The sequence below is a fragment of the Bufo bufo genome, chromosome 5 (assembly GCF_905171765.1).
Source record: "Bufo bufo chromosome 5, aBufBuf1.1, whole genome shotgun sequence".
NCBI lineage: Eukaryota > Metazoa > Chordata > Amphibia > Anura > Bufonidae > Bufo > Bufo bufo.
This window is the reverse complement of record NC_053393.1, coordinates 185,619,005-185,636,019: the sequence shown is the minus strand read 5'-3', so window position 1 is coordinate 185,636,019 and position 17,015 is coordinate 185,619,005. Positions and strand designations below refer to the sequence as shown.

At 40.5% G+C, this 17,015-nt stretch overlaps 1 protein-coding gene across 1 annotated transcript in view; it reads left to right on the top strand.

Annotated features, from left to right (window-relative positions):
- The window catches only part of DSEL (dermatan sulfate epimerase like), a 53,368-nt gene extending 47,798 nt beyond the window's left edge, over positions 1 to 5,570 (top strand). The window contains exon 2 of the mRNA XM_040432925.1: positions 1,219 to 5,570. Coding sequence (XP_040288859.1) covers positions 1,847 to 5,467 — 3,621 coding nt within the window. The 5' untranslated portion in view covers positions 1,219 to 1,846 and the 3' untranslated portion in view covers positions 5,468 to 5,570. The remainder of the gene's footprint in view (positions 1 to 1,218) is intronic.
- The last annotated feature ends 11,445 nt before the right edge of the window (positions 5,571 to 17,015 follow it).

Genomic DNA, 17,015 nt, shown 5'->3' with positions numbered 1-17,015 from the left:
TAAAGAATTAATGTCTATGTTAAAGTGGTTTTTCAGGCTCCTGATCCTGGTAACCTATACTTGGGATAGGTCATAGATATCAGATCTGTGAAGGTCTGACACCCAGCACCCCCACCGATCAGCTGTTGCTGCAATCTCTGGTGATCGAACCAGCACTTTGAATGAAACAGGAATAACAGCTCAGTTCAAAGTGTACTGGCCTTCCTGAGTTACTGCAGGTCAGTTCCTATTCACTAAAGAGGGAGCTTAGATGCGTTAACCCGGGACAACCAGTACAGTTTGAAAGGAGCTGTTCCTTCTGTTCCCGAGGCTACAAGGAACAGGTGATTGGCAGGGGTGTCAGTTGTCAGACTCTCACAGAATGGATAATAATGACCTATCCTGAGGTTAGTTCACCAATATCGGAAGCCTGAAATCCACCTTTAATCGTGAAACCATTTTTGTAGATGTAAAGGATGCCCTTTTGTCATGGTTACAGACCTAGGGGAAAAGACCACTGTACTATTTATCCATATAATTGTGCATTTGTCCCTAACAGCTATGATGTTCATAGTTAAATGTTTACTTTGATAACTGTGCTCCTGCCTAGAAAACATTTACAGTAGTAACAAATGAATCATTACAAATTGATGTGTATGTATTATACTGTATGTAGAGGCATTATAGTGAATCAGAATATCTATTAAACCAAAGAAGGGGTCAGCAACCTCCGGCAGCTTTTGTTAAGCTACATCTCCCAGCATGTACACTTGCTTGGCTGTTTTTCGGAACTCCCATAGAAGTGAATTGATGAAGCTGAAGTGCCGGAGGTTTCTGACCCTTAGGCCTCATGCACATGACCGTTTTTCAGGTCCGCATTCAAGCAGCAGTTTTTGCGGCTACGGTGCAGACCCATTCACTTCAACGGGGCCGCAAAAGATGCGGACAGCACTCCGTGCGCTGTCCGCATCCGTTGCTCCGTTCCGAGGCCCCGCAAAAAAAAATTTGCATGTCCTATTCTTGTCCTTTTTGCGGACAAGAATAGGCATGTCTACAATGGGCCGTCCGTTCAGTTCCGCAAATTGCGGAAGGCACACGGGCGGCTTTCGTTTTTGCGGATCCGCGGACCGCAAAAAGCGGCACAGTCGTGTGCATGTAGCCTTAAACTGAAAATATTTAGAACATGCACATTTGATAATGTTTTGGCATTCTGTAATGAGATTTTCTTTCTCTCCCTAGGATATCCAAGCCTTAGACAACTAAAGATGGGAAACTGAAGCAGAGAAAACTGAAAAAAAGCAGATGTTAAATATCTGATATTATTTGGACTTCAACAACAGAAAGAAAAACCACAAAGAAGAACAATACTTGACAAATAAAACAAAGCCAAGCTAAAAAATCTGAATGCTTTTCTTCAACGTGTCAGACTTTTTAATTGTTGACAACTGGAAAATGAATTAATGGTGCTAACCCCTCTACGCATAAACTTGTTGGCAGCCACTCAAGACGTGACTCATAACACAGCAAGCAAATGTGGCATTTGTGCTCAACAGATATTTAAGTGAGCAAGTATGTATACACTTCACAAAGCCTCAGTATGTTACTATTGTACTGTTCCGGCTTATAACAAAGTATCCATAGCAATCACAGGCTTTCTAAAATCTCTAACCTGCGCCATGTATATGGCTTATTGTATTCCAGGACTACAAACATAATCATTACGCTCCAACAAAAGCCATCAAAAAAGGAAATCTCTGATATGAATTTTCCAACATATCTTAAAACCTAATATCCAAGGAGTCCAAAGGTTACTGAAAACGGCAGAAGAAAATAAAAAGATGTGTCATTGATAATACCCAAATGGAACATGGCTCCAAATGTTGTAGGACACTCTATTTTTGCAATGTTTTTTATTTTTCTGTCACCGGTCAGTTGTAGCAATTATACCGACAACTGGATGCCACTGAAAGCTGATATCACTCCATATAACAGATTGTTTCATGTTACTGCTAGTTTCAAGCAAAAGAACAATCCTTCACATCCAAGATTATTTTTTGATAGTGTAGACGTTCAAGGACTGAGGCAAAAGTCCCACACCACTCATCTACATCTATTCAGAGCCATTAGAAATGCAGTTAACAAGATGCTGGCTAATCCATCTTACTTCTTGCCCCCTCTGAAGCATGCTGATTTTGCAGCAAAATGGAATGAGATTTATGGGAATAATTTGCCACCGTTGGCTTTATATTGTCTGTTGTTTCCAGATGATAAAACTGCATTTAATTTTGCACTGGAATATATGGACCGAATGGTCAATTACAAAGACTGGCTGGTTCAGAATGCTCCCGGTGATGAGGTACCACTTGCACACTCTTTGACAGGATTTGCCACAGCTTTTGACTTTTTATATCGGTTTATGGACAGTGATAGAAAACAAAAGTATTTGGAGAAAATTGAGACTGTTAGTGATGAAATGTATGAATGTTCCAAAGTTCGTGCTTGGGGAAAACAATTTCTTCACAACCACCAAACCACAAATATGCTTGCACTGCTTACAGGGGCACTAGTTATAGAAGAGCACAGATCAAAACAAGCGAATATATGGAAACAAACTGTTGTTGATGTGATGGAAAAAACAATGTTCCTCCTGAATCATGTCGTAGATGGATCTCTCGATGAAGGAGTTGCGTATGGTAGCTATACAGCAAAATCAGTTACGCAATATGTTTTCTTAGCAAAACGTCATTTTGGCATGAATCATTTTGACAACAACTGGCTGAGAATGCACTTCTGGTTTTACTATTCTACTTTGTTGCCGGGTTATCAAAGAACAGTTGGAATAGCAGATTCTAATTACAATTGGTTTTATGGACCAGAGAGCCAGTTGGTATTTCTTGACACATTCATTTTGAAGAATGGAACTGGAAACTGGTTAGCCAGTCAGATCAGAAAACACAGACCAAAAGATGGTCCGATGGTACAATCCACAGCACAAAGGTGGAGCACACTTCACACAGAATATTTGTGGTATAATCCTGAACTTACCTCCCATCCTCCAGTTGAACTTGACATACCAAAAATGCATGTGTTTCCTAATTGGGGAGTAGTGACTTATGGTGCTGGCTTGCCTATCTCCCAAACTAATACATTTCTTTCATTTAAATCTGGAAAGCTTGGTGGTCGAGCAGTGTACGATATAGTCCACTTTCAGCCATATTCCTGGATAGATGGGTGGAGGAGTTTCAATCCTGGTCATGAACATCCTGATCAAAATTCTTTTACGTTTGCTCCTAATGGACAAGTTTTTGTTTCAGAAGCTCTCTATGGACCAAAACTAAGTCATTTAAATAATATTTTAGTGTTTGCTCCTTCTCCTACAAGTTGGTGCAATAAACCATGGGAAGGTCAACTTGGTGAATGCTCACAGTGGCTAAAATGGACTACAAATGAATCTGGAGATGCATCTGGTGAGGTTATTACAGCAAGTCAACAAGGGGAGGCAATGTTTGTAAGTGGTGAAGCAGTGTCTGCCTACGCCTCTTCCATGAGATTGAAAAGTGTTTACCGTTGCTTGCTGCTTATGAATCACCAGACACTACTTGTAGTCGATCATATTGAAAAGCACGAAGATTCTCCATTGTCTCTAGTCAGTGCCTTTTTCCATAATCTAGATATCGATTTTAAGTATGTCCCGTTTAGGTTTCTTAACAAATTTAATGGTGCTATGATGGATATATGGGATGCCCATTACAAAATGATTTGGATAGACCAAAATGGTAATAGTCCAGTAGGCAGGATTCAGGAAGCTGAGCAGACAGCAGAGTTCAAGAAGCGTTGGACACAATTTGTAAATGTTACCTTTCGGTTAAACCAAAAAATCTCAAGGATTGCTTACATATTTAATGGCCCATATGTTAATGTGTCAGATCTGAAATTTCTAGATAATAACAAGTATGGTGTTAAAATATCTGTTAAAGTTAATAATACAGAAAATATAGCATCTATAGTGACAGACTATAATGATCTTGAAGTCCGATTCAATTTTCTTGGCTTTGGGGGATATGCAAAGTTAGAAGATTTAAACAGAATAGTTCGATTTGGCTTGGGCACTGAGCATATTAAGAAAGCAACTAGATTAATTAGTATGAATATATTTCACTTTGGGCTCAAAGTCAATTTGGTTATAGGCTTAATATTGTGTGCAGGCTTGGGAATTTTAGCATTTCATTGGAGATTTTATATTCCCTTTGGTAAGTTGATGCGTTGGATCTTGGTATTGATTATAACACTGTGGATATTTGAATTAATAGATGTATGGACAGCGTGTACTCAACCTATCTGTTCAAAGTGGAGCAGTGAGGGAGCAGATACAGAGGGTATTAAGAAAAGTGAAGTTCACTCTGATCTACCTACTGTAGTAATTACATCTCTACCAGGTTCAGGAGCTGACATTTTAAAGCAACTCTTTTTCAACACTTCAGATTTTGTTTATATTAAGGTTCCTACATCTTACATCGACATTCCAGAAGCTGAATACAAAATCGATTCATTTTTGGATCCATGTGAATGGACAAGCTCTGATGTGGTGGATGGACATTTTCAGCTTATTCAGGGTTGGCTTCAGTCTTTGCTTCAGAACACAAAACTTCATTTACAGAATATTGATTTACAAGAACCCATAAAACCTAGGCTTTTTCATCATTTAATAGTTAATAAGGAGAAAAAGAGGCGATATAAAAGAAGAGACCCATTCTCTGAACAAAGAACGAGATATAGAGGATATTATGACAGAGACGCTGACTATGTTAGACAACTTCGCAAACATCTAACATTGTTTCCCAATGCTCAGCCAGTTCTTGGTTTAGGCAGTGGTAGCTGGACTTTAAAGCTTCCGTTCATTGAAAAAATTATTGGACCTCAGTTAAGGGCATTACTTATTGTGAGAGACCCACGTGCTTGGGTTTATTCAATGTTGTATAAAAGCAATCCAAGTCTGTTCTCCTTGAGGAATGTTGACCAGCGCTTATCAGCAATGTTCAAAGATGAAGAAAAGCAGAAATGTTGGTCAAATGCTGGCTATGCTTCTGAATATGACTTACTAAAAGAAGAGCTTGCTAATCCTAAATCACATGCTCTGACAAAACTTTCCCATGTATGGCTTGCCAATACTGCAGCAGCTATTAGAATAAATAACGATTTGCAATCAAAAAGTTACCTTCTGGTTAAATTTGAGGACATTGTAAACTTCCCTGAAGAAACTACTCAGAAAATGTATAGTTTTTTTGGCATTCCTCTTTCTCCTGCAAGTTTAAATCAAATAATGTTTGCAAGTTACACTAACTTATTTTATCTTCCTCATGAAGGGGAAATTTCACCTGCAAATATAAACACATGGAAGTCAAATATGCCTAGAGAAGATATTGCATTGATTGAGGACATATGCTGGACACAAATGGATAAACTTGGATATGCAAGATTTAGAGACTAAGCAAAATATTAACACTATAAGTAATGGTTTTGAGAATACTAGCCCTATATGCTGCAGGTCAGCAATTATTTGCACTAGATATTGTATCTTACTATTCCTTATGATCCACAATCAAAATAAAGAAATCTATTGTTTATTCTTGTATATTGTCTCATTAGATTTTGGGGGCATAATTTGCATATTCATTTCAAGTGCTATAATGTGTAATTTTAGAAACCTAAACTTTTTTTTGTATTTGTCACCTTCTGAGTTTTTTAAAGGGGTTGGCCACTGTGTTTGTAAGATGATTATATGGCACTTACTAATATAGCCTTAGTTGATGATCTGCACCATTTTCTATATTTGATGATATGCCCCCATTTCTGCAGTGTTTTATAGACATTAGCATCAAGCTGTCCCCAATTGGGGTTCACAATCTACGTTCCCTATCAGTATGTCTTTGGAGTGTGGAAAGAAACTGGAGTACTAAGAGGAAACCCACGCAAACATGGGGAGAACATAAAAACCCCATGCAGATGTTGTCCTTGGTCAGATTAAAACTTGGCTAAGTCTTTTGTGCTGTACACATGGAAATCCTGTCCATACAATGGCTGTTGATGGCTAATCACCTCCCATGAGATGTCTCCTCCATTCATACACAGTGCACCTTCCATCTGTACTGTTGGGAGTTTAGTGCGAGTGCAGTCTTAGAATGGATGAGGCTGAGTGATGTTTGGTCACATGGCCCTCCATCAGCAGCCATATTGTGGACAGGACCTCTATCTGGATGGCACAGAAAATGTGCCCAATAATTGTTCTTGCCTTATGAAATATAGCAAATGGCATAGAATATCAAGAAAAGCTGTATGGGTAAGTGCTATATAGTTATCTTACATACACATTGGTCAACAGTAGCCAGAAAGTGGCCATCCTTTTAATGTGTATTCCTCCTTTTTTTTATTGTACATAATCTGAATAGAGTTGTGCTTTGAAAGAGTTCATGTCAACCTGCCATTGCTATATTGATTTGCATTCAGGACTCTTCTTTTTGATTTCTCCCATGCTTTCAACTTGTTCCACTGTAGAAACATGCATTGAAGTGCTACCCATGATCAAGCCTAACTATAATACTCACATTAACCTGAGACAGGAAATTGAGTGACTTCACGTGTTCAGTTTTTTTATGTTGTTTTTTTTTAAAGCCACAACCAGGAGTGAACTAAAACAAGAATAGTTTCTGTCCTTAATATGTTCTTTAATTTATGAGGCACTCTAAGGAAAAAAAACACTCAATGGCACAACATAGTGTTACCCCATTAAACACACATGATGAAATGTGTTCACCTTGAGGGGTTGTGCTGATAAAATATTTAGGTTGCAGTCAGATGTCCAACTGCTAGCATCTTCATAACGACCAGGACTCCTCCAGTGCTGTTCCTTAGCTTACGAAGCACCTATGCCCCAGGTCTGCCATGCTTCTAGCATTGACAGCTCACTTCACAGAGGGCCCATGTCATTCACATTTAGTTTCTTTTGGCTGCATCATTATTCATGAATTATTCACATTTACTCCACTATTCAGTTTTACTTATTTAATCCTCCGTATTTATTCACACTGACTCATGGGGTTAGGCTTCCAGGGGTCAACTACAAACGCTTGTTCCTGAGGTCACCATGTAGATTTATTTCTTTATCCATTTTTATCAAATCTAGTTATATACAGTATCCATTGAATTTTATTTATTAGATCTTACAAACTGGACTTTTTTTTTAGCATGTTACATTTCTTTTGTACTTGAACTACCTTGTCTTCTGACCCAATAATTCTTGGCTGTTTCCTTCCTGTGTGTGTGTATATAGCTCTGATTTCCCATGGTGTATTTTACACACTGCAATAAGGACCCAGAAGATTATTCCTCCTGACTATTATGCTTGGCAGTGCCAGGTAAATCCACTTTTAGCTTCCTTGATTGACTCTACTTTTATGATGCACCCCTGATTTTGGCTTAATAAACTGCAAAAAAAAACCTGCACTGGTGACTGTAACCAGGCAGTCAAGCTAAATTCGAGACAGCTGCTTCCTATCATATTAATTACTTTGTTGAGCGAATCGAAGCATCCAAAGCGGAATTTGGTCCAAAGTTTAGGAAAACTTCAGTTTGCAACAAAGCCGAATTTCCTCACACTTAAGAAGCCTGGGAACGCGAGATCACCCATGATGCCGTGCAGAGAGCCAATCCAAGTAGGCTGATAGGGAGCCTGTGACTTGTGAACTGACTAAACTAGATGAACTACTAAACTAACAAGCTCCTCTAATGAATCTTGACAGTCTCGTTTAATGAGGTGCAAACAGACAGCATCAGTGCCATCTATAGTAGTTCATATCCACTGACTCCTGGTGAATGTATGAGAGCTGGAAAGCAGTGCAGCAGCAATTATAACCTATTCAGCAAACAGGATGGGATTTTATCACAAAACAGGTGGGTTTTATGAACATACACACACACACGCGCGCGCACACACACTGTACATTCGCACATGCACACACACACAAACACTGTACATACGCACACACTGTACATACGCACGCGCACACACTGTACATACACACACGTGCGTGCACACACACTGTACATACACACACACACTGTACATACACACACACTGTACATACGCACGCACGCTCTCTTACACACAGAGGGGCTGAGTCTAAGCAGTGTAATTTCAGACTTTTGTTTTATTTCTTTTGTATTTGCAGGTCTACAGTATATTGTGTTTTTCTACATTTCTAGTAGTAGGAACTATAAAGCAAGTGGTAGTGCCAGTGAATGAGCCTGCTGGAGCTCCTGTGTCATCACTGTCTACTCCCCCCAGTAGCTTTAGTTCCTGGTGAACTAATCTTTTTCAGAAATGTGAACTAAATAAGTTAGTTCACTTAAAAGATCAGTTTATTTTGTACTGATTGTTCATGAACTATCCATCACTACTCTGTGACAAGCGATCATGTACTAGGGACTGTGTTGCTGCAAACTGTTAATAGGACAATATTGGAAAGGGAGACTGCAGGGAGAGTGTACCCCATGTACCGGGGTGGGCTCCCCAGAATTAGTGATGAGCGGCAGGGGCTATATTCGAATTCGCAATATTTCACGAATATTAGGGCGAATATTTGTCATATATTCGTGAATTCGCTAGCTTCGTTCACTATTTTTATCAATGCAAAAATAGCATTGTAAAATTTACTTACTGCACATGCTCAAAAGGGGCGTGGTCTAGTTTAGCAACTGTTTTCAAACTACCCGAAGTTTGAGGAGATTGGAAAACATGGTTGGCAGCAATTTTCACGACAATGAGGAAGAACTCCTGATCACTGTAAGTAATTTGACATTACAGCAGTGTATTTGATTACATTTCACATGCATGTCAGAACAATCGCTTTATATGCAGATAGACTGTTATAAAATATTTGCCATTGTGAAAATCGTCACTTATGATGCAAATGTTTTTTTGCAATACATACAACTTCACATTTTATCAGGTCTAAGTAGATATTACTGATTGGTGCACTAAGTATTGTTGTGACATCACAGCACTATGTCAGTAGCATGTATGTATGGACAGCAGAGAAATATCTCTCACATGGACATTGCACATCCATTTTCCTGCCGCACACTATATACCACACACACACACAGTCTATAGATTAGAGTTTGTGTCCTGTTGGCCAGTACTCAGGAGAAGCTTTCTTTGTCTTACCGCCAGTATTTGCTGGTTCATTTAGCGTTATCCAGGGTGCACCACGGGGAGGCGAACCAGCTTTACACCTCATACCATACTGTCACTTCACTAGACAGGTACATCTCTGCTCAGCTGGCTAATATCCGATTGCTCAGACCCCACACACATACAATCGCAATACAATCCGATCGTATAACGGTAAAATTAAATCTAATATTTCCCCTTCAAAGACTTAAATACTTTTAGATGTCTTGTTGTGGACATTATTTTCAATACTTGTATAAAAAAAATTAGGATTATATGCTTGCATCTTTATCCTGCAGCGCATGTTGGAGCGGGCTATGACAGGACCCGGGCCCAGGCTGAGAAGTAGAGGATTGTGAGGGAGATCCGTTTTGAGCTCTTAAGGAAGTTTAATGGCAGGCACCCTAGGATGGCCATATTAAAGAAATGGTCTGATTTGAAGAGGAGAGATCCGTGACAGAATATGCCCAGGTACAATGCTTACATTACTTTTGTATCTCTCTCCAACACTCTGTAATGTATATATACAGTTATGAAAATAAGTATTTCATCCCTTTACAAATGATTAGTTATTACCTGGTGCGACACGTAGCAAATCAGCAGGTTACATCATACATCTCTACCTCGCCATATATATTTTATACACACAGGGAGGTACAGATGTATTATGTAATCGGCTGATTTTGTGCATTTCACACACACATAAATATAAAATAAATAAATATATAAATATATAAATATATATATATATATATATATATATATATATATATATATTGTATACACATAAACTGCAATCATCATTCTGTATTCCAGTAAAAGGCCCCGTACATCCTTACATTAGATACATCCCCCACTTAACCCCTTAACACCCGATGACGTACATGTATATCAGATCTGGACGTGACTTAAAGCCCAGTGACGTACATGTACTGCATGGGGATCAGCGGCAGGGGTCCAGCAGTCACTGATAGCCGGACCCCTGCTGTATGCGCCGTCATTGGTGAAATCACTGATGCCGGCGCATTAACCCCTGCACGGCCGCGGTCAGCGCTGACCGAGGCACCTGCGATCTTCAGACATGTGTTGGGTGTCCATCTGGTCCCCGCGCTGCTGTGACAGGGACCCAATGGCAGGGAAGGCAGCCCGATGCCTTCCTTAGGCATCGTGGCTGCCTTCCGGGAGGGCCTGTGAGATCCAGCCCCCTGGATCTCACAGGCAAGCAGGCTGTAAGTGAATTACATTGAGTAATACACTTACAGCCAATGCATTACAATACAGAAGTATTGTAAAGGGTATCAGACCCCCAAAAGTTGAAGTCCAAGAGTGTGAAAAAAAACTAAGTGAAAACATTTTGAAAAAATGAAAAAAAAATTCAAGTAAAAAAAATGCGTCCTTTTCCCAAAATAAAGTTAATTTTTTTTTGTAAAAGATAGGGGAAAAAGGAAAATTGGACATATTGGTTATCGCTGCGTCTATATCGACTGGCTCTAAAAAAATATCACATGACCTAACCCCGTAAAAAGTAAAAAAATTAAAACTGTGCTAAATAAACGATTTTGTTGTCACCTTATATCACTAAGGCTACTTTCACACTAGCGTTCGGAGCGGATCTGTCTGATGTTTCATCAGACGGATCCGCTCCGATAATGCAGACGTTTGCATCCGTTCAGAACGGATCCGTCTGCATTATAACTTAGAAAATTTTCTAAGTCTGAAAGTAGCCTGAGTGGATCCGTTCAGACTTTACATTGAAAGTCAATGGGGAACGGATCCGCTTGAAGATTGAGCCATATGGTGTCATCTTCAAGCGGATCCGTCCCCATTGACTTCCATTATAAGTCTGGACGGATCCGCTCGCCTCCACACGGCCAGGCGGACACCCGAACGCTGCAAGCAGCGTTCAGGTGTCCGCTCACTGAGCAGAGCGGAGGCTGAGCGCTGGCAGGCGGATGCATTCTCAGTGGATCCGCCTCCACTGAGAATGCATTAGGGCCAGACGGATGCGTTCGGGGCCGCTCGTGAGCCCCTTCAAACGGAGCTCACGAGGGGACACCTGAACGCAGGTGTGAAAGTAGCCTAAAAGTGCAACAGCAAGCGATCAAAAAAGCGTATGACCCCTTAAATAGTACCAATCTAACTGTCACCTCATCCTGCAAAAAAGGAGCCCCTACCTAAGACAATCGCCTAAAAAAAAAACAAAAAAAAAATATGGCTCTCAGAATATGGACACAAAAACCTTAATTTTTTTTTTTGTTAAAAAAATGCTGTTATTATGTAAAACTAAAATAAATTAAAAAATATATACATGTTAGGTATTTCTGCATCTGTAATAACATGCTGTATAAAAATATCACATGACCTAACCCCTCAGTTGAACACCATAAAAAAATAGTGTCAAAAAAGCCTTTTTTTTGTCACCTTACATCACTAAAAGTGTAATACCAAATGATCAAAAAGTCATATGCACCCTAAAGTAGTACCAATCAAACCGCCATCTCATACCAAAAAGAATGAGCCCCTACATAAGACAGTTGCCCAAAAAATAAAAAATAAATATGGCAATTAAAATATAAATACACAAAAAAATCATTTTTTTTCAAAGATGCTTTATTATGTAAAACTGAAACAAACAACCAAAAAGTCATATTTGGTATTGTCTCGTCCATAACAACCTGCTCTATAAAAATACCACATGATCTAACCTGTCAGATTAACATTGTAATTAACCAAAAATAAAAATGTTGCAAAAAAAAGATTTTTTTTTGTTACCTTGCCTCACAAAAAGTCTAATATAGAGCAACCAAAAATCATATGTACCCTAAAATAGTACCAACAAAATTGCCACCTTATCCCGTAGTTTCAAAAATGTGGTCACTTTTTGGGAGTTCCAACTTTACGGGTGCATCGGGGGGGCTTCAAATTTAACATGGCAGCTTAAAATTATCCCAGTGAAATCTGCCCTCCTCAAAACCATATGGAGCGACTTTTCCTTCTGCACCCGCCGTGTGGCCGTACAGCAGTTTACAACCACATATGGGGTGTTTCTATAAACTACAGAATCAGGGCAATAAATATTGAGTTTTGTTTGGCTGTTAACCCTTGCTTTGTTAGTGGGAAAAAAAATGATTAAAATGGTAAAAAAGTGATATTATGAAATTTTATCTCCATTTCCCATTAATTCTTGTGGAACACCTAAAGGGTTACCAAAGTTTTTAAAATCAGTTTTGAATACCTTGAAGGGGTGTAGTTTCTAAAATTGGGTCATTTTTGGGGGGTTTCTATTATGTAAGTGTCACAAAGTGACTTCAGACCTGAACTGGTCCTTACAAGGCGGGTTTTTAAAATTTTCTGAAAAATTTCAAGATTGGCTTCTAAACATCTAAGCCTTCTAATTTCCACAAAAAAATAAAATGGCATTCACAAAATGATCCAAACATGAAGCAGAAATATGGGGAATGTAAAGTAATAGTAATACCTCCAAGAATAGTTATCTATTAGAAAAGTAGAGAAATAGAAATTTGTACATTTAAAAAAATAAAGGTAATTTTTTTTTATAAATAAAAATTTTAATGTTTTGACTCAATTTTACCACTGTCATAAAATACAATATGTGACAAGAAAACAATCTCAGAATGGCCTGGATAAGTAAAAGCGTTTTAAAGTTACTACCACATAAAGTGACTGTTAAAGGGGATATTAATTATTGATATTTATGCAAATCTCAATAATTAATCATAAATAGGCGCGAGTCATCTAGTGATGACTCCGTCTATTAATGCCTAAATCATAATATAAATAAACCTAGCTAGGTTAACCTATTTAGCTATGTTAACTAGCTAACTACCTCTGTTAACTATACACTCCACTGAACTACCTGCGGCTATTGCTGCGGTGCCTTATACTACAAAAGACTACACACTGTGCTTAAATAAAAGGTATTTATTAACACACTATACGTCACAGTATAAAATATTTGCTTATAACTATATATATCTATATCAAGGGAATAGATATATATATTTATAGCAGCACACAGCAATATAAGTACACACACTATAACAACACACTAATACGGTTCTAACTACGCTAACACAGTCCCAAGTCCTCCCCAGAATCTAACTACAATTACAATAATACACATACATACACTATACCAGCAGCCCACCCAATCCTGTCAATATACTATCCCTACGGGGAATAACAAGGGGTTATTACGGACACTGCTGCTGCTGCTGGGGTAAGCAGGGCAGCCGTGAAGGGGTAGGATATCTACAATCCTGGGGGAACACAGGGGATATTAGGAATATAGGGGGACTCGGGGCAGGGGAAGGTAAGCGTTACCAAGGGTTCAGGGGGTAAGGGTAAATGAGCTGCAGGGGAAGGGTTCAGGGGGTAAGGGTAAATGAGCTGCAGGGGAAGGGGTAACCCAGGAAAGGGTTATCAGGGCAGCAGACTGCAGTAGGGCCAGGACTTCTGCAGAGGTCTGCCAGGGTACAGGAGCTCATCAGGGATTAATGCTGCAAGAGTTCAGCAGCCGGGATGGTCGGTGGAACAGGGGTAAATCAGGGCAGGAGTATTAGGGGTCTGGAGGGAAAGGGTTACTCGGCCATCTCCAAGGGCATGTGGCCTCTCTTCCTTCAGGGAGCTGTTCCCATATGTCTCTAATTGTAGTGCAGATTCCAAGAGCCCCTTGTTCCTGGCATGGGGCTCATATATCAGCCTCAGAAACAGCCCACCTTCCCCCTCCTCAGGGATGTGACATCATAATGTGACTGTGACGTATGCCTGCACTCAGGATTGCCAGTTGGCCCCCTGAGGCTAGCAGCACCACACGCCCAGCCATGTCACAAACATAAGGTGGGGCAGAGCATAGTAACTAGGCTGATAAACTCAACAAAAGGCCTCAGATCTATTGATCCCTTAGCCTTTGAAGTCACCAGCCACCTGGAGACATATCCACCCCACTGCAGGAACTGGCTAAAACGCTGTCCCTATAGGGGGCATTTAAGTATATATATGTATATAGATACTTGGGGCGCATCTATATACACATATATACTCATTATAAACCTGGGGCATACATGGGCAGTTATAGGCCCATATATATATATATATATATATATATATATATCACACCTGGGGGAGAGCCATGGCAGATACACATATATAGATGTATGCACTGCTTACACACATCTATATATATCTTTACATGAGAGGGAATTTATACACGGCCATACAGGAGATATATATACTAACTATAAGGGGACACATATAAGGTATATACATCCATATAGATGTTTGGGGCACATCTACCTGCATGTACATATACACAACATAATTCTGGGGCATAAATCGGCAGTAATAAGCCCACCTGCCTATGGATATATTATACATAGAGATGTATGCTGACAAGGGGGCATACATACATCTCCATGTATACACCCATACCACCTGGACCGGCCCATGCAAAAGGGCCAATATACATGCATATATGTAAGGGAATATATATAGTACAGACCAAAAGTTTGGACACACCTTCTCATTCAAAGAGTTTTCTTTATTTTCATGACTATGAAGGCATCAAAACTATGAATTAACACATGTGGAATTATATACATAACAAACAAGTGTGAAACAACAGAAAATATGTCATATTCTAGGTTCTTCAAAGTAGCCACCTTTTGCTTTGATTACTGCTTTGCACACTCTTGGCATTCTCTTGATGAGCTTCAAGAGGTAGTCCCCTGAAATGGTCTTCCAACAGTCTTGAAGGAGTTCCCAGAGATGCTTAGCATTTGTTGGCCCTTTTGCCTTCACTCTGCGGTCCAGCTCACCCCAAACCATCTCGATTGGGTTCAGGTCCGGTGACTGTGGAGGCCAGGTCATCTGGCGCAGCACCCCATCACTCTCCTTCATGGTCAAATAGACCTTACTTTCAAAGTTTTCCCAATTTTTCGGCTGACTGACTGACCTTCATTTCTTAAAGTAATGAGGGCACCTCGTTTTTTTTTACTTAGCTGCTTTTTTCTTGCCATAATACAAATTCTAACAGTCTATTCAGTAGGACTATCAGCTGTGTATCCACCTGACTTCTCCTCAACGCCACTGATGGTCCCAACCCCATTTATAAGGCAAGAAATCCCACTTATTAAACCTGACAGGGCACACCTATGAAGTGAAAACGATTTCAGGGGACTACCTCTTGAAGCTCATCAAGAGAATGCCAAGAGTGTGCAAAGCAGTAATCAAAGCAAAAGATGGCTACTTTGAAGAACCTAGAATATGACATATTTTCAGTTGTTTCACACTTGTTTGTTATGTACACTGCTCAAAAAAATAAAGGGAACACTTAAACAACACAATGTAACTCCAAGTCAATCACACTTCTGTGAAATCAAACTGTCCACTTAGGAAGCAACACTGAGTGACAATCAATTTTACATGCTGTTGTGCAAATGGGATAGACAACAGGTGGAAATTATAGGCAATTAGCAAGACACCCCCAATAAAGGAGTGGTTCTGCAGGTGGTGACCCAGACCACTTCTCAGTTCCTATGCTTCCTGGCTGATGTTTTGGTCACTTTTGAATGCTGGCGGTGCTTTCACCTCCATGCTCTGGACACTCCAGGATGGCACATCAATGCGAGCTGTGGCAAGAAGGTTTGCTGTGTCTGTCAGCGTAGTGTCCAGAGCATGGAGGTGCTACCAGGAGACAGGCCAGTACATCAGGAGACGTGGAGGAAGGCCGTAGGAGGGCAACAACCCAGCAGCAGGACCGCTACCTCCGCCTTTGTGCAAGGAGGAACAGGAGGAGCACTGCCAGAGCCCTGCAAAATGACCTCCAGCAGGCCACAAATGTGCATGTGTCTGCTCAAATGGTCAGAAACAGACTCCATGAGGGTGATTATGAGGGCCCGACATCCACAAGCGGGGGTTGTGCTTACAGCCCAACACCGTGCAGGACGTTTGGCATTTGCCAGAGAACACCAAGATTGGCAAATTCGCCACTGGCGCCCTGTGCTCTTCACAGATGAAAGCAGGTTCACACTGAGCACGTGACAGACGTGACAGAGTCTGGAGATGCCGTGGAGAACGTTCTGCTGCCTGCAACATCCTGCAGCATGACCGGTTTGGCATTGGGTCAGTAATGGTGTGGGGTGGCATTTCTTTGGAGGGCCGCACAGCCCTCCATGTGCTCGCCAGAGGTAGCCTGACTGCCATTTGGTACCGAGATGAGATCCTCAGACCCCTTGTGAGACCATATGCTGGTGTGGTTGGCCCTGGGTTCCTCCTAATGCAAGACAATGCTAGACCTCATGTGGCTAGAGTGGGTCAGCAGTTCCTGCAAGACGAAGGCATTGATGCTATGGACTGGCCCGTCCGTTCCCCAGACCTGAATCCAATTGAGAAATCTGGGACATCATGTCTCGCTCTATCCACCAACGTCACGTTGCACCACAGACTGTCCAGGAGTTGGCAGATGCTTTAGTCCAGGTCTGGGAGGAGATCCCTCAGGAGACCGTAGGCCACCTCATCAGGAGCATGCACAGGCATTGTAGGGAGGTCATACAGGCACGTGGAGGCCACACACACTACTGAGCCTCATTTTGACTTGTTTTAAGGACATTACATCAAAGTTGGATCAGCCTGTAGTGTGTTTTTCCACTTTAATTTTGAGTGTGACTCCAAATCCAGACCTCCATGGGTTGAAAAATGTGATTTCCATTTTTTAATTTTTGTGTGATTTTGTTGTCAGCACATTCAACTATGTAAAGAACAAAGTATTTCAGAAGGATATTTAATT